Source organism: Rhamphochromis sp. 'chilingali' (assembly GCF_963969265.1).
Source record: "Rhamphochromis sp. 'chilingali' genome assembly, chromosome: 8".
In the NCBI taxonomy this organism is placed as follows: domain Eukaryota; kingdom Metazoa; phylum Chordata; class Actinopteri; order Cichliformes; family Cichlidae; genus Rhamphochromis; species Rhamphochromis sp. 'chilingali'.
This window is the reverse complement of record NC_137935.1, coordinates 37,279,336-37,303,594: the sequence shown is the minus strand read 5'-3', so window position 1 is coordinate 37,303,594 and position 24,259 is coordinate 37,279,336. Positions and strand designations below refer to the sequence as shown.

The following is a 24,259-nucleotide window of genomic DNA, read 5'->3' as shown; positions in this document are numbered from 1 at the left end:
GGCTGCTGACAGATTTCGGAATGGCTTTGTGAAAGCAGTGCTGGCGCGGGTGGGTCAGTTATCTCTCAGACAGATCTCTGAATCAGACCCTCTCACTATAGGACTCAATAACTTAACACACTGGAGCTGGGGTATTACCACTAGTAATGATGTCCAGCCACTATGATGTCACAGGTGATATTAATGGGTCCATTTATTACTTGGTTTCATAGTTTTGTTCACCATCTGTAATTAATGCATCAAAGAACTGATGGTATATGATAACTTAATATTCTGCGGGTAAGGTCCTTAACGTTTCGATTTTTAGTGAACTTGAGTTTACTGGCTGAGTCCATCTCTCGTTAAACTGTGCAGTATCTTTGTAACCGTAGTCACGGCATGTAACACTTTTCGTGCTTGTATTTATATAAACTGAATATTGAGTTTTGTCTTCACACCGTTGACACTGCAGAGCAACTTTCCAGAGTGTGAATACTGGATGCGATACAGCTGTACTGCCCTGTACCACCCCTCCCCTGCAGTGGAGCCATAGATGCGATGGCTGCTGTTTTTTCCACCTGTGGACACACCTGCCCACCTCCCAAGTGGTAGCCCAGCTACTGTACTTCCCTCCATCCAACCGCACACATCTTCAGGTTGACCGTGAGCTCCGCCCGCCACAGGGACTCCAGGGTGGCATCCACCTGCTGCACATGCTCCGCTGTGGTGTTGCTGTGGATGATGACGTAGATGGCAGCATATGCAGTGTGTGGATGCAGCACCCGGTCCATGAGGCACTGAAAAGTGGCGGGGGCTGCAAACAAGCTGAACGGAAGTGAACCGTGATACAATCAATCAATCAATCAAAGCTTTATTCGCCACATGCAGGTTGCCCTCGAGTGAAATGGTACCCCCCCCCTCCGTCATTACACACACAACACAGACATTACATGGGGATACAAGTCGGAGATCGGTAGCATTACAGAAAAACACTGAAATATACACTACAATGGGAAAGTACAAGAGGAAAAAAAGAGACCTCTACTCGTGCTGTGCTTCCATGGCAGGACAGCATGAGAACAGGAAACAAAAAAACTCCTCTGCACAAAAAGCACATAAATGTCCACAGCACAACTTTGTGAAAGACATAACAAGCCACAGGATTGGGTGGGGGGGTGAGGAGTAATACGAAGCGAGCACAGCAGCCGCCCTGCACAGCGCTACCATTCCAGCGCGGCACACAGACCCACCGTGTTCCCCCGCAGGAAACAAGCATCGAAGGCGTGATACCTTGTTCACCTTGCAGTAGTTGACACAGAAACATATAGAACCATCTTTCTACAACACAAGAACTATGGAGCTACACTACGCACTGTAGTGACTCTTCTATTACTTCCATTTTCAGCCAAATTCTGTATGAACAATTTGTCTTTTATGCTCAGGTAACCAATAAGGCTGTGCATGCACTGTCACAACTAGGGACGTTTCAAAATGTATCTCTAAGAAAGTGGTGTGAACGATCAGGGGAGAGAACACCTCAGCGCTGTTGCAATGCAGCAATATCTGCTCTCTATTGTGAGATAGTTATCATAATTGAGGGAGGCGGGGATGGTTGAATTTTTTCCTTAACTAGAAATGTGGTTTCAGCCTCTCTCTATGCTTTTAGGAAGGTGATATACCTGTGTGGCTCCACCCGTGTCTGACCCCCACCACTTCAAAGTCACTGTGTGACCGTAAAGGGTCCTCACCACTTGGCAAGTAACCTAGAGCTGTATGAAGGGTGGAATATGAGTACTTGGGTTTTTTAATTTAAGGAAAATGCCAATTGAGCTCCACAGTGGCAGGCAGTGAACACAGGGCCCATTCAAGGACGTAGAGCTCTCATAACCCTCAGAATATTCACATTACTGGTTTGTTGAAGGTCATTTTGTAGGACTCTGCCATCGCTCATCCCATTCCTCCTTGCATAAAGGAGCAGACACCAGACCTACTGATGGGTGAAGCACCTTCTAGGGCCTAGTCAAGATATCCTTCACTAACTACATGCCGGGTCCAGGTTTCACTTTATGTTGCCAGTTACGACACTGATCCTAGCCAAATTCAAAATTAGTGAAAAAAAAAAGGTCAGAAAAGATGAGGAAGAAAAAATGTCAGTTGTCCACCTCCAAAACTCCTCTAGTGTGCCAAAGCAGCTGAAACCGATTAACAATCCTGTCTGTTATTTAACTGACCAGATCAATATCCCAGAAGTTTAATTGACTTGATGCTATACTTAAAGTGGGTTTTTTTTATCATTTTTTTTAGCAGTGCAGTTTGTAGCTAGCTCTTTATGATACTTTCGTTTCTTTTCTTTTTTTTAATGCCAAAGTTAACATTGCACTCTATTAAAGTCAATTACTAGTTTATTAATTTCTTTTTTTGAAGATTTATTTTCAAGATGCCGCCTTAAATTTCCCCTAATCTCCACTTTCAGACAAACAGGGCTCCTGGTTATGGGGCCAGAGAAGAGTGAAAATTACCAAAATATTAAGGACACCCTTCAAACAAACAAGGTTCCCATGGTTGTCCTGACCCATGACATCTTTAGTCAGCACATTCCCAATGTCAACTTGGCTAAGGGAGACGGAGCACTGGTGGATACAACTGCTGGAGTTCTATTTGCTGACCGCACACTCAAAACCGTACAGGTATACCACTGATAACATGATACGGACTTGTGCCGTGTCTTGAGTGTGTGAATGTGGATGTTTTGGTTTGTTCTGAAATTTGACAGAATCAAGTCTAAAAATTCCAGTTTAACAAATGAAATATTTTAAATAAAAAAGTAAAAATGATATCATCATTACTAAAAACAAGTCCAGGCATTCCAAAATATTTTAGGACTTTGTATTTTTAAATGCATGCTCAAAGACAGTCAGTATGAGGAATCTGTTTTTGTTTTGTCTTTTTATAATAAATTAAATGTACTTGAACCCACTGTCCATTAATCATCATCCACTTTACAAAGTTCCATATACATTTCTTGCATTCGTTCCAGTAGCTATTACTGTACCATTTAACAGCTATAACAGGAATTTCAAATGTTTTGCTGCTCTCTTCTTTTACAGGGGCAATTTCAGAAATTAGGTGGAGTTATAAGAGACAACGAGAAGGTAACGGACATCAAGCCTGGCCCTGTTGTAAGAGTGTCAACCTCTGTGGGTGTTTATCATGCTAAGAGTTTGGTGATCACCGCTGGACCCTGGGCTAATAAACTGCTGGCCAACACTGGTTTACAGTTGCCACTAGAGGTATTAAAATGTTCAGTATACAATGTGCAATGTTTATATGGCTGTACATGCGTTACAGTATTTTCAGGATGAATATAAGAAAGTTATTAGTGTCCTTGTTGCTTTTGAAACTGTTATTTCAAAGAATGGGGCCAAGTGAGCTGCTGTCTTTGGTGCAACTTTGGTGCATCAAAAAGCAATAAGATGGAATTTTGACAACTTGACCCCATTAAATGGCAATTAACTGTGATTTTTAATTAATTTAAGTCACAATAAATAGAAATTTTGGACTCTTAATGTAAATAGAAATTCTATGACATAGATTTCTGTTTCATGTTACAGACTTGAAACAGAAATTCATAGTTCTTTTAGAAATAATGTAGTTGCTGTGGGATGGCAATTTAATAACTGAAAAATGACATTGGCACCCTTGATTTTCTATTGGACTATAACCAGAATACAACCAGATCCCTTCTGTGACTCACCACTTTACTGTGGAGGAGGGGTTTGTGGTCCCAGTGAAACCAGGAGTTATGTCGTTGGACTGCAGATGACACACATGAAGATGGGTGTGATCTCCATTAAAATTGAAAATGTATGCCATGCCTTCTAATGATATTGTCTTGGGGAAGCATCTATAATATAAACAGAATTGGCCCTACCAAGAAACCCTGTGGAACTCCATAATTAACCTTAGTGTGTAAAGAGGACTCTCCATTTACATGAATGGAGTCTATTAGAGAAATATGATTCACACCACCGCAGCGCAATACCACAGCATTCTCTAATTGCTTTAATAAAATATGGTCAATGGTATCAAACCCTGCACTAAGATGTACAGGACAAGCAAAGAGAGGAGTCCACTGTCAAAGGCGCTTATTTGTAACCTTTACTGTTGCTGTTTATATACTGTGACAAGTTCTGAAACCTGACTGAAACTCTTCAAATAAACCATTCCTCTGCAGGAATCGGATCAGCTATTGGTTTTACAACTACTCTTTCAAGAATTTTTGAGATAAGAGAAAGGTTTGAGATTGGTCTATAATTACCTAAGATCAATTGGAGATAAAAAGTCTGTATAAATATAAATGGTATTGAAAGTAGCTCTACATAATATTACATTTGTGAGATGGTTATGAGTAAGTTTTTCTCTTTTGGTTACAGTTTTATTTGTGAAGTAACTGATGAAGTCTTTTCTAGTGAAGGGAATGGTTGGCTCAACAGAGCTCTACTTTTTGTCAGCCTGGCTACAGTGCTGAAGAGAAACCTAGCATTGTTCTTATTTTCTTCAATCAGTGATGTGCCTTGGTACACATTTGAGTTATACCAGGGAATCAAGTACTTCTGATTTGAAGCTTTCATTTTCAGAGAAGTCACAGTGTTCAGAGCTGTACGCAGTGAAGATGTAATACTGTTAACAAGCTAATCGACCTCTGTTGGAGTAGAGTTCTGATAGCTGCTCTGTCTGCTCTATTCATGTGTTGGCACATGGCACTGAAGAAGATAAGTGGCAGAATTATATCCTTAACCTCCGAGGACCTGGCGTCCACATATGTGGACATCACATTTTGGGTTGTCTAGATCAAAATACAAAATTTTGCTCTACAAGGGCCTGATATCCACTCATGAGGACATTATACTGCCTTTGTTTTATGAAAATTTAAAACGAATAGCCTCATATGTGGCTCTCATTTTTCTTAGAAACAGAAATCGGGCAAAAAAAAAAATCTTGTGATTTTTATTTATTTATTTATTTTTTATTTTTTTTTTGTTTGTGCATTCATTGGGTCCCAATATGCCCAAATATGAAAGAGAAACTAAAAATTCATGCCGTGGAAGAGTTCGGGTCTGAGGAGGTTAAACTTAGTTACAGCACTTTCAGGAAGACATCTACTGTGATGCAATGTATTGCCCACTACTGTGAAATTCATTATTGTTAATTTAAATGTTATTAGAAATAATCAGTCAGGGTTTTTGGTAAAATTGCCCACAATAATTATTTTATCTGAGTTGAGCAGTAAATCAGATAAAAAGTCAGAGAAATCAGAAGTTCTGAGTGAGGGCCGGGCGGATAATAGATAACAACAAATAAAATTTTCCAGTTAGGGTGGACAAGGCCTTTGGTTGATTTATAAGCTGGAGTTTGGTGCCACTCCTCAGCCTGTGCTTCGAGGACTCTGACAGTTCATATGACTCAGTTTAAATATGAGTAAATACCCCTAACATAATCATCCTGCTGTAACCAGGTTTCTGTATTAGGCTGGATAAGCTTAAGCGGGCAGTGTGGGTGTCTCTGATTAGGCTCTATCGACAGACAGATGGATGGATGGATTTATTTTCCCTGTTGCAGAATTTGTCTGGCTTTTCAAATTAGACAGCAATTATTTGCAGACATTTGTCAATTTGTCAGTGGTTGCAATCAGTCCAAGTCGGACTGCAGTTATTTAGAAAGAAATTGCCTCCCACCAGGTGACATGTGTAATTGCTTTGCGACCTCTGGTCAGCCAGAGGCTGAGGGTGTTTCACTCACAATCTCTAAATGAACGTTTGGTTGCAATAGCTATTTGCAATGGGCTATTGAAAGTGACAAAATTCAATACAACCACCAGGTAACTTCCTTTAGGTGCTTGCCATTCTATTTTTACTCTAGTGTGACGGAGTCATAACCGTTCACGTGTCATTTAATGTAAGCTGTAAAATGATGTTCAGAAACGTAAAATTAGCTAACAAAATTCAGTGTGTCCTTGGTTCAGTGGTGCTTTATAGGCGCTGTGTTTTTTGCCAAATCATTTTAACTGCTTCCGTGTGCTCGTTTTTAGCTTGGCTGAGTCAGTTTTGCAATGAACTGCAAAACCTGCTAAATCCAAATGTAAATAAGGGCATGAGTCACCAGCAGCAGTGGTGGTTCAGTTGATGAGCTGTGGCCAGGTTTATTAGAAATAATTCTATTGTGGGCAAAACAAAAAAGATTGTAATTAAATTTTGCAAATAATATTTTTTACATGAGCAATCTTTGCATAAACAGTAAATCTGTGGACTCGGTTAAATTCCTTGGTGGGCATATCACAGATGATGTGAACTAAACCACAAGTACATCCTTTAGAGAAGAAAGCACCATAGCTCCTGTAGTTCTGATGGACTGAGAGGTTTGTTCTCCAAAATGAAAGATGCTAGAAGATTAAAATCCTGGGAGGAAAAATTATTTCCTGACTGTAGATGCATGTAATTAGTGATGCCTGTGACAAACACACCATATGTATTACCTTATGACTAATATTATTAATTTAGAATATTAACTTGTGACTTTTTTCATGCAGTGCATGAGATCCAATCCAGTTCGGCTCCCCCACCCCTTTTATCACGGGGATACTGTCCTTCCTACCCTTTTATATTCATCTGAAGATACCACAGAAACAAAATAATTTCTCTTCCACATTTAAACAGCTCAAGAGACCTGATTCAGCAAATCAGTCTTTTCCATTTTGCAATATGCCACACAGCCTGAAAAGAGAAGGTGATGAGAAAACAAGCAGACAGCTGTTAGAGTGGAGAAGTGGAGGTGATATTGGAATTGCATTATTCAGGCGGGGTGGTGGTGGGGTGAAAAGGTGTTGAATGTCATGCTTGAGTGAACTGGCGGAAAAGCACAAGCTCTGAGCACATTGGCTCACCAGAGCACTTGTGTCAGAATTTTTATTGTCCCGGGGAATGAGTGTACGGCCTATTAGTTCATTACACTAAAAGCTCCTGAAAAATGTGTCCTTATTATTGCTACCCATTGATGGACGTCATTTGTACAAGCATGTGTACGTTTCATTAAATCCTAATTCTCGCCTCACCACTGCAGAACAACTTTTGTAATAGCACTTTTGTTTCAGAGGAAATAAATCTGAGTAGGTTGCAGTAGGAGGCGTTATGCATGAGTATATTTTAAGTTTTAGCTACTATGGTGTTTGCAAGCTGATATCAACGTGCTAATTTTGTTTCAAATGTGTAATATTCAGATTTAAAATTTAGACTATACATTATACAATATGTTTAAACTATAATAAATTCAATTCAGTCATATGTGGGGAAACCCTGCATTCAACAAGTACCAAGACTGGCATGGCATTTTGCATTAATTTATTTATTCTTTTGGTCAAGCTGGTCAATGCTGTATAAATATACAGTCAGTCTTGAGGTCCTTGACTGTGTTGCTAATGACTTTATGTTACTGCAGGTAGTAAAGATCAACGTGTGCTACTGGAAGGAGAAGGTTCCTGGGTCCTATAGCATGAAGCAGCGCTTTCCCTGCTTCGTACAAACTGAATGCTTGGAGTCCAAAGTGCATATCTACGGACTTCCGTCCAATGAGTACCCAGGGCTAATGAAGGTACGTCATGTAACTGGGCCTTTAAGTGAAGTTTTACACAGAAATTACTGCATACCTACCTCTAACATACAAACTGTGAGCAGGAAGTAGACTTTATAAAAGATCAATTCAAAATTTGATTTCAACATGTGATTTTGTTGTTCCTCATTTGGTTTTGTTGTCTCAGTAAATGCTTCTAGCACTTCAATATCGGTATATAAATCTGTGCTGTGTACTCAACCAGATACATTTTTTTAATCAAATGAAGGCAACGACACCAGAGTATAGCTTATGGATATGAATAACAGGGGTGTTATTTAAGTTCAGTGGCTGAACTGTGGGAGTGGAAAGGAGGACCCAAGAGCGGACACGAGTTTAAACACTGGATTTAAACAAAAAGTGAGCCATTTATTATGGCTGGAAAACAATGAATAAAAAAATAAAGCAAAGGCAAGCAGGGCGAAAACTAAACTAAAATCTAAACTGGGAAAAATTAAACTATGATTACTATGACTGAACTATGGTAACTGTGATAACAAACCTTATCAACATTATTCTGACCAGGAACGTGCGAGAAACTATGATGAACAAGAACATGAAACATGAAGTACATGGAACTTGACGTGACGTGGTGGGAGGAAACACAGACGACCTGACGAAGACTGAAGGAAAACAGTCTTTGTGTGTAGGGGAAGTAGGAACATATGGGGAAACAGCTGACTAGAATAAACATAATGAGGCCACAGGGGAAGTAAAACTAAACACATCAAACATGGAAACACCAGGCTTTTCAAAATAAAACAGGAAACATAGAGAGACGTAGACATGACAACACCAGCTAGACAATAAGAACATAGAACACGGGTAGACAAGCACACGGGCATGACTGAAAGTAAAGCACTGAGGACAAGACAGACCACATAGAGGACAGGAAAGGACTCATAACTAAAGAGACATAGAAGAACCTAAAATAGACCTAAAACTCAAGGCCAACTAATAATAATACTGGAACTTGATATCCTTTCAATATAATATAAGAAATCACAAAAATAAACTCAAAATGCTGGGTCACAGCCCCTGACATGAACAGGCAAAAACAGGGCCAAATGCAGCGGTCCAGTTCAAATCTGACCTTTTACTTGCACGTCTTCACTGGTGTCCTCTCTGCTTTTTATTGAACAATATCTCTGTGAAGGTTCTCAGTCATCCAGGTCATCGTAGTCAAAGGAGCTTGCAAAGAAAAGCGTCTGGACTTCTTTAAGTTACTTGAAGACGTTTCACCTCTCATCCGAGAAGCTTCTTCAGTTCTAAGGTCAAATGGTGGAGAGTCCCAGATATAAACCTAGTGGGAGTTTCCCCCCACAGAGGGACAAAAGGACCCCCTGATGATCCTCTAATCGCCTGAGCCAAGGTGTGAAACTGGGTGTGGGTCCCAATCAGCCAGAGTTTCGGGTGAGTTCATTGTGAAACCTTATCATGCGAATTCCTCTTTCAAACCATCTGATGCCAATGTTCACATTTTGGACAGAGAGGACAGATGGTTTGAAAGAGGAGTGAAAGAAGCCATCTATGTCCACTGTGAGCGACCATCTTTGAACAGAGGCGGGGGTTTACGACACCAACTCTCTGCCATCTATAATCCAGTTTTGAGATCCCTTCCCAGACGCCTTAACGCCCACTCACATTCTGGGCCATCTGACCTCAGAAATTCGCATGATAAGGTGATAAGGTGGGGCCAGGTTTCACAATGAACACACCCGAAACTCTGGCTGATTGGGACCCACACCCAGTTTCACACCTTGGCTCAGGCGATTAGAGGATCATCAGGGTGTCCTTTGTCCCTCTGTGGGGGGAAACTCCCACTAGGTTTATATCTGGGACTCTCCACCATTTGACCTTAGAACTGAAGAAGCTTCTCGGATGAGAGGTGAAATGTCTTCAAGCAACTTAAAGAAGTCCAGACGCTTTTCTTTGCAAGCTCCTTTGACTATTGAACAATATCATAAAGTAAAAATAACTAATATTTTAAAAAGAATATGAGTAATAAAACCACCAACAAACAGTTATTTAATCTTATTTGTAAGTTCATTGAGCTCTTTATTCACTCATATGCCTACATTCTTGGGCATTTGAACTCTAGTCTCTTTTTTCACTTCCTTATCTCCATGTTATTCATTTTCTTGTGTGCCACTCAGCCTATTGTTCCCTGTGCTTTGAATCTCAGTGCACCCCCATACAGAATTCAAACTCAAAACCACCCTGCTGTGAGATGACTGTACTAACTAGTGAACAACAATGCCAAACGGCATATTACTGAAATTATATTCAGTTCTGTCAGATGATTTATCCTTTTATATTGTAGAAATCATGTTGGATAACTGGTTACCCTTTATTTGAAAGGACTTTATATAACTTTTTATTTAAATAATAATAAACATAACTGCTATAAGAAGTTAATTTAGGGTCATCATTATTGTTTTTAGCATCCTTTAAATAGTCTCATTGAGATCAAGATCTATTTGTCCAACAAAAGTGCAAAAAATGTTTTGTGATAAGAAACACATACTGGGGTGGCTGTAGCTCAGGAGGTAGAACAGGTCATCTGCTGACCGGAAGGTTGTCTGCATGCTAAATATCCCCAAGTTGCTCTCCGATTCATCCATCAGAGTATGAATGTGTTTGAATGGTAGTTAGAAAGCACTTCAAAGCATAAAAACGGTGCTTGTGTGAATGGGTGAGTGTGGTATACTTGCTGACATATGCAGCCTTTAAGCCTTTTCTTGAGAGGTGGTCCGCATGGTTTTTAAAAGGGAGTCTAGCATCCATTCACAGTCCTGAGTGTTTAACATTTTAAATTTCATGACTATGAATGTTTGAATATGAACTGTTGGCTGGATATTTTTAGGTGACCTTGTAAGTATCGTGTATTTGGTTTTAACAAAGTTTTAAAGTTTGTGTGATAAGAGAGTTCTAAATTGTATCAAAAGTAGCAGTTGTTGCTGTTAAGGGCCCAAACAGTTATTAGGTTTAGGGGGAAATCCCTTTTTCACACAGGGCTATGTAGGTTTAGAAACTGTGTTTTGTGTTTACCTGTTAGCTTTGTCTAATATCTAATATCTTGTTGATATGAATTTTGATTTAATTGTAAACAAGGATCCAACAGTAACTCAGTAAGAGGGCAAACACTTTGTCACACCAGTATAGATGTGCAAACGTCTCTAATTGTCCATGTTCTCCAGTAGTTCAGAACACAGCACTTCCTTGCTGTATTTAGTTTTATTGCTGCCACCCAGACACATCTTGCTAATAATTGAACTGAACATTGTCACGTGGTTTGTGGTGAGACATTACGGTGTGCTTGGAGTTCACTTAGGTTATTACTCTGTGTGAAAAAAAGTCAAATCACAGGGAAAAGCAGCAAAATCATCAACTGATTTAGATCGGAGTAAATGAACTATATGTGTGAAACTGACACTAAGAGGGACTCTAAGATTTGCTAGGCAAGATAATTTTGAGATGGGGCAGCGATTATTTAAGTTACAAGGGTCACTACCGTTATGGAATAGAGTATCTGTGCTTATTGTCCTTTGGTCTTGTTGCCCTTTGGCAATAAGACTGATGAAGCAACATAACTAGGCAGTGCTCCAAATGAAAGCACAGGACCCATAGGGTATAGATGCTGTTGGTGGTGAATCAAATGGTAGATGGAGTGTTTCAGAATCCCAACATCCACAATAATGTGTAGTTTGGGCAGAGGAGAAGGGTGTGGTATCTTAGTGAAAGAAACTGATCAACTGTCTTATCATGTCTTGTGATCCAGCATTTAGTGCACAAAGCTGTAACCAGCCTTGCATCTATCCATTGCCAGCCATTTCATCTTGTACAAATCTGGCCAACTCTTCCAAGTTTGTGTTGTTTTTCCTTCTGACCAGATGTGGTTTTTGTACCACCACCCCGCCTCAGGCGATCAGTATTGTGGCCCTAATACTCTGTATCTGTAGGGTTATGACTTTTGGAGTTCTCTTTTAAACAAATACATATGAACTGCATATAATAATATAATTGTCCTTCTGACAAAATTAATTGGTACTGTAATTAATGTTACAAGTGTACATTTCTAGGAGATGGGTCATTCTTCAACATTGTTGCCGAATACTGTTCACTTCTTTTTTCCACATTTTATCTGCTCTTCAGACGTTTTCTGTTTTCCTTTAAAAGTTTATGAATCCATGCATGTTTGGAGGGTATATCCAAATTCACAAGCAAGTCTTGCTAACATTTGACCATTATTTATCAAAGCTGGAAAAAAAGGTTTTAGATTTTATTGTTTTAAAGAACTTAATTAAGGCAATTAATAGATAACTTTAAGTGTTTTATGTTTTGTTGTACACAACTGTTAATGCTTTTCTTTAAAAACAGAAATGCTGTGGCAAAATGGACTTTAAAATGTGATTTGTTCTCCCTCGACATCATATTAGTTGTAAGGTTTGTGCTGGAGTTGATGTCATCCGATGACACATCTCTATTTTGGGCATTATGGCAAGCCAGCAGGAGCTCACAGTCTAATAGCAGACCACATGCACAGCAGAGAACGGGAGGACAGATGGTGATGCCACGTTGCATTATTCACTCGAAGACACAGTCACCAGAGCTAGCAATGCTTGGACCATTTAACAGTTTGAAAGAATGCCAAAATGAAGCAGAAGACGGTGGCATTTTCTCATCTGTAGTTTGTTTGTTTTTACAGCAGGGACCTGCCAAGCAGTTTTCTAAAGCAGAAAACCTAAAGAAAAAAGTCAAAGCAGCAGTTCTTTTAATCCCTCAGGGTTCTCACTTTGCCTTTAGTCTCCGAGTAAGACTGTATGTGTCAAAACTGGCTTATAAAAACAGCACAAAAAAAGATGCTTTGGAAGTTTTTGTAGAGTCATCCTAACCGACAGTAGCTACTGAAATGAGCGGAACATGCTCGTGCCTTATTACATTTAATATAAAGCATTTTATTGAGTTCTGAATAACCCCAATCGGTGCTGCAAAAACAATCTGAGACAGCCTGCTAAACTGCAAAATGGTGAACAAAGAGCTTCTCCTGTGCACCTGCACCTTTGAAAAGTACCAGGTTTGCAGTGAACTTGTGCATAGTGCCATTCAAGCTGTGTTTCTGTTGTCATTCAATTGATATAAACACCAAAGCCACAATTAGTCCCACGGTCACATAACACAAAATGCTCAGATGCAAAATTGTTACTATGACATAATAACAGAATGCAAAGCTATTCTATTCACAATACTGCAGCTGTCCTTCTGCTCCTCATATCACTGAAAATGTGCTGAGTTTTTGGTACTTTCATATAGAACTAATACCAGTGATGTCATTACAGGTGTGCTACCATATGGGCAGCAAGACAGACCCAGACCAGAGAGATTTGCAGAAAGACAGGTCTGATATTGAGATTCTCCAGCATTACATCGCCCGCTGCTTTCCTGGCCTCATCCCTGAACCTGCTATAGTGGAGAGCTGCTTGTATACGGTACAGTGTTAACATTGTGTTTTTTGTTGTCATCTTCATCTGTGAAAGTGCAGAGAAAAAAAAAACGATAGTGAAAATTTACTGCGTAAATTGTGTATTGCGTTTATAGAATCACCAGTCAAATCTAGTAAACAGAGCTGTGTCCCAAAATAAGGTTTAAAAAGGTCTTCTTCTGTCTGCTGTACTTCACCACAGACAGGGATTAACAAATGTGTTAGACCACCAGTCATAAAAACAAGAAAACACACAAACGTTTTAGTAATCTGTCAAAAACTAGTTTAAACTTAAAAAATTCTGTTGGTATTTAAGCAAAAAGCAAACTGAAGGTAACCTGTCTGTCGCCAACAATGAAAATATCATTTATAATGCTAAAATGAAAAATGCAGACTTTTCTCGATAATGGATAATATATTCTATTCTATTCTGCATTCTGGATAGATTATATATTCTATCCAGTATCAAGGGGATTTATCAGAATAAATGAAGTTTATAATACAAAATGTGAAGTGTGTGAGTTTCTGTCTGTACTTAGGTTCTTGTCAGGTTTTAATGCTGTTCTAAGGTTCATCTTATGCAGTGCAGAACTGGGTTTATGTATTTTGTTTTTAAAGCGGTTTTGCAGCTGCTCACCAACACATGATCACATACTGAAGCAATAGGACAATAACATTTTGGCCACCTTGTCTAATATCACTGAAAATCCTGACAACTCTTCTCTCACTTAACAAGTCATTCTTAAGAAGATAACTAGTCTCTTCTGTTGTGCTCAAATTTGGTCTTCTGTCAGAGGTCACTATGCATATACAGTGGCCTTTTCTATCGAGTTAAACAGGTTTTTGAAACATTTTTTATAAAGACTTTGACAGGAACAGCTCACAAGGCCACAAGAAGCAGAACGAAGAGGCTGCAGCACTCTTGAGTGAATGTGCATTAAATCTTACTGCTTTTTTGAAAATAACACTTATTTAATTTACTCAAAGTTTGGTTACCAGGGTAACCCGGGTTCTCTGAATACAAAGTGAGGAGTCTCATAATGGGAAGCCCTACTACCACTACATCTAAGACGTAAGGGGTGAGGTCACTTCCACAGCACCTTTGGTGCCCTTGTTTCTTTTGAAAAGAACAAAGGCTAGCTCACAGATACCCAACCACATCTGTCCCACAGCTGGTGGACTGTGAAGAGCAAATCAGCTCCAGGAGTGAGGCTCAATAGAGTAGGAGTTCCTGCTCCATTTCTTCCTTTAGTCCAAAGTTGGGATCGCCCCCAAGACCAAGTGAGCAATCTAGGTGTTCAAAGAGTGCAGTGAAAAAAGCATGGAAGAATGAGGGGTCATCAACACTTGGGCCATATATACTTACAATACATAACTTTTCGTTAAGCATAGATAATTTAATGGCTTTATAACTGTGTTGAGTACTGTAAAATTAACATTTTTATTTATTAAAATTGCTACTCCCCTTTGCCTAGAGTTATAGCAGGCTGAGAACGCATCAGGAAACTCAGGTGTTTTAAGTTCATCTGTAGCTGTAGCAGGTCTATCAGTCTCTTATAATAAAACAACATCTGCCTGTAGTGTTTTTAAGGTGGTTAAGTATCTTATCTTTAACCTCTTCTCTCTGGAGTCTGCTCAATGCACTTTCCATGTGACAAACCTTAGTGTGCCCATAACTGTGTGTGTGCAGCTAATGTTGCACACTGCGTGTGACGCTGAAATAATTGAGGAAAAAAAATACCGTATTTCCCGGACTACAGAGCGCACCTGAATATTAGCCGCACAAGCTAAAATCAGGGGAAAATCCTGTTTTGTACATACATTAGCCGCACCTGACTAAAAGCCGCAGGTGTTTCAATGTTGACTTATCATATGTAAGAGAATATGCACAAAGCGAATTGTCAGGAAAGAGATGGCTGTTTGGAGACATCACTTTTATTAATATTTTGAAAAACAAGTTATGGGTACATATTTGCATAACTTTTTAGGTATATGTACAAGTAGCGGTAATTACAAGTACGAAACATGTACTGTGCTTCATAAATGAGTAACAAATGTAGTACATAACAATAACCTACAGCACACCAGAAAAATAGATTGGACTACCTTTTAGGCTCAGGTGCAGTGACACGGCTTTAACAAAAAGAAAAGTCAGTCATTCACCACCATCTTCCTGCGCACTAAAACCACCAAAGTCCTCTCCTCCAGTGTCGGAAACGAACAGGCTCAGGATGGCTTCGTCATCCACTCTTCGCTTCTCTCCTTCGTTGTCACTTTCAAAACCAAAGAAATCCTCGTTGTCAGTGTCAGAGTCGAACACCCTCAGAAGGGCCGTGGCGGTGTCCTCCTCTCCATCATGCAACAGTCCAGCCCTTCGAAATCCGTTGGTGATCGTGGATGTTTTCACACTTTTCCACGCTGTCAGAATCCAATGGTGGAGTTGGGCATAACTTGCTTTTCGCAAGTTTATCGCCGCTCATCATCCACGCCTCCAGCTGAACGCATAGCGCTACTTTGAAGTTTGTTTTTCGCGCTACTTCGTACGGCACTACGTTGCCTGGCGGATGGACATGTGACCAACATACCACTCTTGAACCCCGATCCTTCCGCCAGGCAACGTAGTGCCGTACAACAGCGGAACAAACAAAACAAATCCCCTCATGGACAATCCATAGAAAAGCCGCACCTGACTAAAAGCCGCAGGGTTCAAAGCTTGTGCAAAAAGTAGCGGCTTATAGCCCGACAATTACGGTACATACATCAGTCAGGTGAGGGGAAAAAAAGAACGTTTGATAGGATGTTCCATAGGGATGCATTATGTAGATGTGGATGTGCTGGTGCTGAGTGCATATGTACTTGATATGCTGAGCAGATGTGTAAAGATTGAGTGTGTTCAAATCAGTTTTATTTATACAGCACCAAATCACAATAAAGGTTGCCTCAAGGTGCTTTATATTGTTCGGTAGACCCTACAATAATACATCAGAGAAAACCCAACAATCATATGATCCCCTATGAGCAAGCACTTTGGCGACAGTGGGAAGGAAAAACTCCCCTTTAACAGGAAGAAACCTCCGACAGAACCAGGCTCAGGGAGGGGCGGGGCCATCTGCTGCGACCGGTTGGGGTGAGAGAAGGAAGACAGGATAGAAGACATGCTGTGGAAGAGAGACAGAGGTTAATAACAAGTATGATTCAATGCAGAGAGGTCTGTTAACACATAGTGAGTGAGAAAGGTGACTGAAGAAGAAATACTCAATGCATCATGGGAATCCCCCAGCAGCCTACCTATTGTAACATAACTTATGATGTTATGTTGAATTAACAAATTAACATTAATAAGTTGGATGTTAATGGAAGAAGAGGATAGAAAAATGTAGTGGATCCCCTCTGTTAGAAATACATATTAGAAATTTATCCAAGTATGTTAACACTCTGAGTCCCGCTGCCCACAAGGAATTCAGGGCTGCTTTGATACACTTGGTGAAAACTCTAGGGTTCAGTTCCAGTGCTTACAGGAGAGTCTGATCGTTGTCATTTTCTGTGTGCAGTATAAAGGCTTATATAGAAGTACCATGCACACCATTCTTCCACCCAAGCAGGCAGGGGGCCTAGAGGATTTAAGTTCTAAAGTGGTACAGCTGCACCGTCTTGAAACAACAACCTGCACTTTCTGATTATTTTTTTTCTTGTTTTGTTGGGTTTTTTGTTGTTGTTTTTTTTAAAATTTACTAACTCTTCATATTTTATTGTTTTTTGCAGCTAACGCCTGACCATCATTTTGTGCTGGACTACCACCCTGCATACAGCAACATCGTGATTGGAGCAGGATTTTCAGGTACAGCACAATATGGCTCCAAAAAAATGAAAGAAAACATGTGTAGCACATATAACTCTAGCCATATTTGTCAGGATAAATAGCTGACTTCTATTCATTCAAAACTACTGTTAATTCCTTTTTTAATGAAATAGCTATGTCAGTTTATATTTGGAGGTTTCTTTTCATTTAGCATACTTGTAGTAGTAGCTGTAGCCTAGCAACAGCTAATTCTGTCAGTACTCTAGCTCTGAGAATTTCAGACAGGAGCTGCTTCAGACCATCACAGTTATTCAAACCACACAAAAAACCAAAGTATAGATAGGAATGGTAATATTTTTTTGCTGTCAATGCAGGTGTTAATTTCTTAATGTAGACGTTTCCTTTTGAGACATTTCCAGCGTAACCAGATCTGTGTTAATAGTTAATATTGAAAACGAAGAACCAAGGTAAGGTGCATCGTGTGGTGATGCCTCAGGCACAAGGGCTCTGTGGGAAAGGGGATTTTAAGTAGTCATGAACACTAGACAGGTATCCTCTCCACTCAGGAAACCCTGCAGCTGTGGACACTCTGCATTAATCCCTTCTAATTCTTCAAAATCATCCCTGATGGTCAACAAAGTCCTTGGGTCCTTGACACAAAAGTCAGAAAAATCAAATCAAGCAAAATCACAAAAAATCAAAACAAAATGACATTTTCCTGAACTAGTTTCTGAGTCTGTGTTGTAGCTGATAAACTTGCAGCAGTTCCATTTAGATGCTCGTGATAATGATTTAACGCAATGAATATGAGCTTCAACTGAGTTTGTTTTTCCTCAACAAATCATTTTGGAAAAAGTCCCTTTAACAATATTTCATTGAGCAAAGAGATTCATTTTATAAAAAGGGGAAATTGAATGCTGGAATTAGCTTTATTTACAGTTTGTAAAATTTATTTTATTTAATTATCATATTATAGCAGATAAGTACTACTGTGTACCACTGTGTGATTTAATCACCCTACTGAACTACCTTGGTCCTGTAGTAATATTAGTAATATTGCAGCTGTTCTGCATCAAATTTGATGCCACACAAATTATTTGTGCCGCTCCAAAAAATAATTTCTGTCCACTATGAGATAAAGGAGAACAACAGCCTGATACCTGCAGGCCTGACAACAGGAGATGTATCACTCCTGTAACTCCTGTAACATTCAGCAGTCGCCTCATTGTTCTGACACACACAACAAAACTATTGACTACACTACACACTAACTACACAAGATTTGTGCTAAACGTCGCAAATCTCTCACATCTTAAAACACCGCCGTCACGTTTGAATCGTGTTTGTACTGTAATGTGAAATATAAAATAAGGCTTGTATCGCCCACAGTCTGCCTCAGTGTGGCGTGAGATTATACGACCTGAAAATGTTTTCACACAAATAACAATTTTTATCAAGACAGTGTCAAAAATATTTTTGGAAAAATCTCAGCGTTGGTTTAAATTTATTTATTTAAATTTATTTAAATGTATCATATCAGACGTATGTGCATTAATGGTTTGTAAAGAGTTAGTCAGTAATATTCACATGAACTGATTTCCACATATAATTCATTAATGTCTCTAGATGCACTTAGATATCATGTTTAAATGATCAAACCTACATTTTAAGAGCTGAAATGTGTAGCTGTACTACCAAAGAAACAGTAGCACTGAGTTTTAAAATAACGATAAATTTACTGAAGACTTTACAAGATCAATGAGTTTCCACCAGCATTAATCTCCTCAAACCTCCTTTGTGCACACCTTGGTTACATACACAGCCTGTTTCTTTTTTTTCTTTTTTTTTTTCTTTTTTTCTTTTTTTACATTTTTCTTTTCTTTTCTTTTTTTTAAATAAATAAATTGGTACAAATGGTTTTTGAAAAAGTACATTGAAATAATAGTTCGTTTTTTAAATATTTTTTCCCTATTCCATTTTTGGATTATCAGCTAAAGATGAGCCAAAATGGCAGGCTCCTCTGAGCATCATGAAACTAGCTGACAAGGCTTGTTGACACCTTTACTGTATTAAGCCATTATCCTCACAATCGCTTATTAAAGGCAAAACACCGTGACAGCAGTCAAACAAAACAAACAGTGTCTGTTTTGATTCAGTCGACAGAGTCAGCGGCGTTGTTAAAATGAAAATGTCAACAGCTCAAGACAAAGAACAGCAAGAAGTGTTCTGGCACTGTGTACACCAGATGTGTGCAGATGAGTGCCAACTCCAAAACAGCAGGAGCAGCAGCTAAATTAATCAGCATTGCTTGTTCCAGGAAGAACAGCAGTGTTACTCGGAACTCGGGGAATCAAGGGTTTCACCTCTGTCAGAGCAGCAGCCTAAAGAGGGAAAAAGAAATGAAGAGTAGTTGCAGAAAGAAAGAGGAGCCAGATGTTTGCTTTTAGTAAATGTAAGTAAGACAGTTTAATTAATGTTATTTAACAAAAAAGGGACATCATATTTTTTAGGATTAACTAATAATTCATATAGATCAATATAATTGGGGGTTTTTTTGCAACCAAAAGGAAAGAAAAGAATCTATATTTCTTACTATTGTCTAAAGACTTTAAATGCACTTAAAAAAAACTTTAGACCCTCTTATTATCTACAGTCTGAGAGCTTCCAAGAATGGAGATGCAGTTTTCCAGAGATATTAAAATCTGTACTCACATCTAGGTAACACATTTGCCCTATATTGTGCATATGCACAATATGAGATATATGCACAGTATGAGGTTGCCATTGTTCCCATAAATACAGATCGGTGGCAAAAGTGGCCAGTTTAGTTTCTGACAGATAATAAATACAAATTTTAACCAAAATTAACCTTTTATTTTCACATCTGCACTTACGAATAAAAAGGAACCTTTAAGTTTGACAGAAATAAGGACGTGATTTATACTGTGATATTCATGTTGACTGATCATGATCTCATATCATCCAGCCATTCCTGATCATCAGGATTTGTGTACTCAATTCTCAATTAACAGGAAGTTAATGTGGTAAAAATGTAGCTTTTTTTATATCTGGTTCTAATCTCTGAAGGTTTTTCGGGGAGCCTTTTGGAGAAAGTAATAAGAAGTCCAGCACAAAAGTCCTGACAAGCTGCTATTCTTTATGACATTTTGACAGCAACAGCTGAAGATGGTCTAGTCTGAAATATTGTTTATTGACAAGTGTAATAATAGTGTACGTTTTGTGTCAAGTCTAAATTAGTTAATACATAGCACTGAGTAATTAGCAATAATTTTATCAAAATATTCAAAAAGTCCAAATAATATCCCTGTCTTCATACATTCAAATCTTAATTTTATTACTGCAGAAAACTTTCCAGTTTTATTTGTTCTCAAATGTTGAATCAGTTATCAGAAGTGTTATTTGTTTTTGGTCAGTATAAAAATTATTGCAGCTTTACTGATTGATTGGTAAACTGCATTTATAGTGGGAATTTCTAGGGGCCAGTGACAGATTTTCCAGGACCCATCAGTTACTTAATAGTTGTATCCTCAGTCTCACAGGAGACATCAGGATTCTTAACCACCGTTATTCTTACATTTGTGTTCTTCTCTAATTAACATGCCAGAGGCTCCCATGCGGCCTGCTCAACTCCACCTCTCCTCTCCTGCAGTTATCTATAGTGTCTCCTGGCACCTCTCCGTGTCTTCATGCAGTCGTGTCCTTTACCTAATTATAACTGTAATTAATATCCTGCTCCCAGTGCTTTGCTCTCAGACAAGTATGCGCTCACTGGGCTAACAGGCCTGCAATAGAAAATGTTGCAAATATAGATTACGTATTAATGGGGTTGTTTTTTTTTCTTATTCTTAGAGGTGTATGAGTAATGAAGCTAAAAATGTAGAGCTTCACACCAAATGCACATGTGCAGCCATGGAGGAAATGGTAGGTCTGTACTTAGCCTGTGCATCAAGTGCTGCAGAGGTGCACCAGCATGCACTGCTTCCATTTTTCACCAGGAATATTTTGCTGCAAGTCTTCATCTGTGTATTTGAGTTTCATTCAGTTTTATTTACATAGCACCAAATCATAACAGCAGTCACCTCAAGCCGCTTTAGGTGAGTGAACAAGAAACACTCAGTGCATCATGGGAAGCCCCCAGCACCTACTGTAACGTAACTATACGCTTTCTCAAAACAGAAAGTTTTCTGCCTGAAGTTAAAACTAGCGTGGGTGTCTGTCTCATAGAAAACAAGCTGAGAACTGGTTCCACAGAAGTGGGGCCTGAAAGCTGTGGACTAGGGACCGCAAATAAGCTAGTAGTCTTTTGTGGTGATCGGGTACTCTGAGTTTATTAAGATAAGATGGGGATAAGTAGTAAATGCTTATCCTAGTTTTTCAGCATGACTTTGACGTAGGATGTTTCTCATTTTAGAGATACTGCACAAATGCAAAAGGCAGTCATACATGTTTGTGTAACATGCACGTGGAATGACCTATCGTGGTCAAAAATGAGTCCAGCTTTTGTCAGTGTTAATGCCAACCACACATCATGATGCTACAATTTTTAGGGCCAAGAACAAAACATCTTGTTTATTTGAATGTACAAGTAGGAAATTAGAAGTCATCTAGATCTTTGGCTTTAAGCCATTCCTGCAGTATAACTAATTAATGTGTGTCATCTGGCTGCATGGATAAAGTTGAGTATCAATGCAATGAAAATGTATGGTATGCTTTCAAATGCCTAAGGGAAGCATGTATACTGTATCCAAAATCTTGTGGAAGTCCATAATTAATTTAATTTAATTATGTGCCTTAAATCAAAGACAGATTTATTGGTGAGAATGAACATTGTTTGCCTTCCAGTTTGTATTTTGTCCTATCTGTTTATGCTCTCTCTACACTCCACTCTTCTACTATATGGACAGAAGTATCAGGCCACACTTCATCTTTGAATCTGGGTGTTTCAGACTCATTGCAACAGGTGTAAAAAAAAAACAAAAAAAAAAAACATAGCTATACATTCTGCCTTTGTAAACATTTGTGAAAGAATAGTTTGTTTTAAAGAACTCACCAAGCATGTTCCTGTAATAGGTGGACACAGAGGCTGAGTTTCTCAGAGGTAGAGATGGTCACAGATTTCCCAACCTGCAAAAGCTGCATCTATAAATTGTACAAACAATTTCAGAAAAATGTTCCTCAATGTACGATTGTGAAACTCACTGGAATGGAACTCACTAGATGGGCTCAGGAACACTTCCAGAAATTACTGTCTATGAACAGAGTTCAGCAAGTGTCATTAAAAACTAAAGCCTTTCTAGTGGCATTTGGCAACCCAATAGTTAGTATCCATGCAAGACTTTGACCATAAAGTAGATGCTAATTAATGACCTTCCAATATTAAGTAGAGATGGCACGATACCACTTTTTTATGTCCGATACCGATACCGATATCATAAATTTGGATATCTGCCGATACCGATATGAATCCGATATAGTGTTTTTTAATCAACAAAACTGTTTTTTAAATATCTTGCTGCATTTTGTATAAGTTCATACTCAAGTTTAAAACAACAACTACACTAAAGCTATTCTGTTATACCTGTATGCAAAAAAAAATATTTCATAGTTCAGCAATACTGATCAATCTAATAAACTTAAACCTACACCATCCTCCCTATTCTGGTATTTTAAAGAGTACTTAGCGTAAATATTAAGCAACCTAACTAATAGGGTTCCAACTCCCAGCAACAACAAAAATAAATAAATAAAAAATAGGGAACCACCCCTCACGCTCCACCTCATGATGCTTAATCGACGTAATCAACCTTAATTTGATGCAGTGTGAAAAAAAAATGCACAGAAATCAATTATTTTTCAAGAAATATTAAATAGATTCAACATCTTTCTTCAACAAAATTGCAGACTGCACAGATGGTACCTTCCCAAAGGAAAAAGTACTATAGCTTACTAGGGTATATATATTAGACTTAATAGTCACTATAAACAGTAATGGACTTCTATTCATTTTACATCAAATTAAAACTTTGGGTGTCAGATAATTATTTATTAAAAGCTCGACATTTTAAATGAGAATAAGAAAGAAAAGTATGTCTTTGTGCCCCCTTTTCCCTGTTCATGCCCTATCGGCCCCCCTGGCTAAACTTTGCTAGATCCGCCCCTGCACAGTTACCAGCGTCAGCTACGTAGAAAAAGATCCTGGAGTAGAAAGTAATATTAAATAAATTCTAACAACAGCTGATCAAGCTTAAACGTGCTGCTGTTGTTCAGCTGCTGGTTTCCTCTTTCTGGTGCAAAGTGGGCCAAAAACAAACCAGAGAGACGGACTCGCGACAGAAAAGCCGATCAGCTGATCATTAAGCAGTTTCATGATTGAAGTAGCAGCAGGAGAGGCAGTCACTTGTTAAGCTTAACGCAGGAATGCTTTACAAACATTCAGAGATGGACTTACACACTTGCTTTACTTCTCTCGGGGATAACTTTGTCGGAGATGAAATGCCAGGTTGCTAGCGAAGCTCCACATGCTATCCAGACCACCGACAGGTCCCGAATGCCACAGCCGCTCTATCACGTGATGCATACTGCTCCGACGTGCTAACGTTCTGAGGTGAGTTACGGCGTGTTGCAAGTTTTGTGAGGTGCTTTCGTGATATTTAATGGATCGGATTACATTTTTTATTTTTCTCCGATATCCGATCCAGTAATTTAGGTCAGTATCGGACCGATACCGATACGTAATATCGGATCGGTCCATCTCTAATATTAAGTCAAAAATGTATTAACCTGATAGTTTTCTAGAGGAAACTCCAAAAATGTTAGCCTCACAGTAGCACTGAATAAAAATCTATTAGATCACCAAGGCTAGTGGGATTCATCAGTGGTCCTGCTTGTTGCTACCAAGTTACAAGGGGAGCCATCCGATGATTAAATTATTTAAATACAGACCCAAATAGTGGGCTGAATTACTGTAGTGGCCTCATTTGTTTTGTTTTTTATTCTTTCAGTAAAATTGATAACATGTTTTCAGAGAAAATACAATTTTCCAATTGCAATCATAACTAGTGATCATAACTAATGCTACTAATTGTTAATTATTAAGTGTACTGGATGTGCTCAGTCTCCATCCTTCCACTCACAAAGTTCATATTTTGAGGAAGTTCACATGCTTTAATCGTAACACAGAAACATGTTTCTCCTTCTGTTCTCTCCTTCACTTCATGCATTCATCATTAATGCGTGACATAAGTACTTTCAAGCAAGTACTGAGAACGGTTGCCATGGCTACAATATCATCCTGTAGGCTTGGCCTAGGTTTTCCA

The 24,259-nt window shown here is 38.9% G+C and overlaps 1 protein-coding gene across 1 annotated transcript in view; it reads left to right on the top strand.

The window, feature by feature from the left end:
* Nucleotides 1–24,259, top strand: part of pipox (pipecolic acid oxidase) — a 32,442-nt gene that overhangs the window by 6,597 nt on the left and 1,586 nt on the right. Inside the window, exons 3-7 of the mRNA XM_080889309.1 lie at nt 2,453–2,666; nt 3,087–3,269; nt 7,471–7,623; nt 12,981–13,130; nt 16,886–16,961. Coding sequence (XP_080745435.1) covers nt 2,453–2,666; nt 3,087–3,269; nt 7,471–7,623; nt 12,981–13,130; nt 16,886–16,961 — 776 coding nt within the window. The remainder of the gene's footprint in view (nt 1–2,452; nt 2,667–3,086; nt 3,270–7,470; nt 7,624–12,980; nt 13,131–16,885; nt 16,962–24,259) is intronic.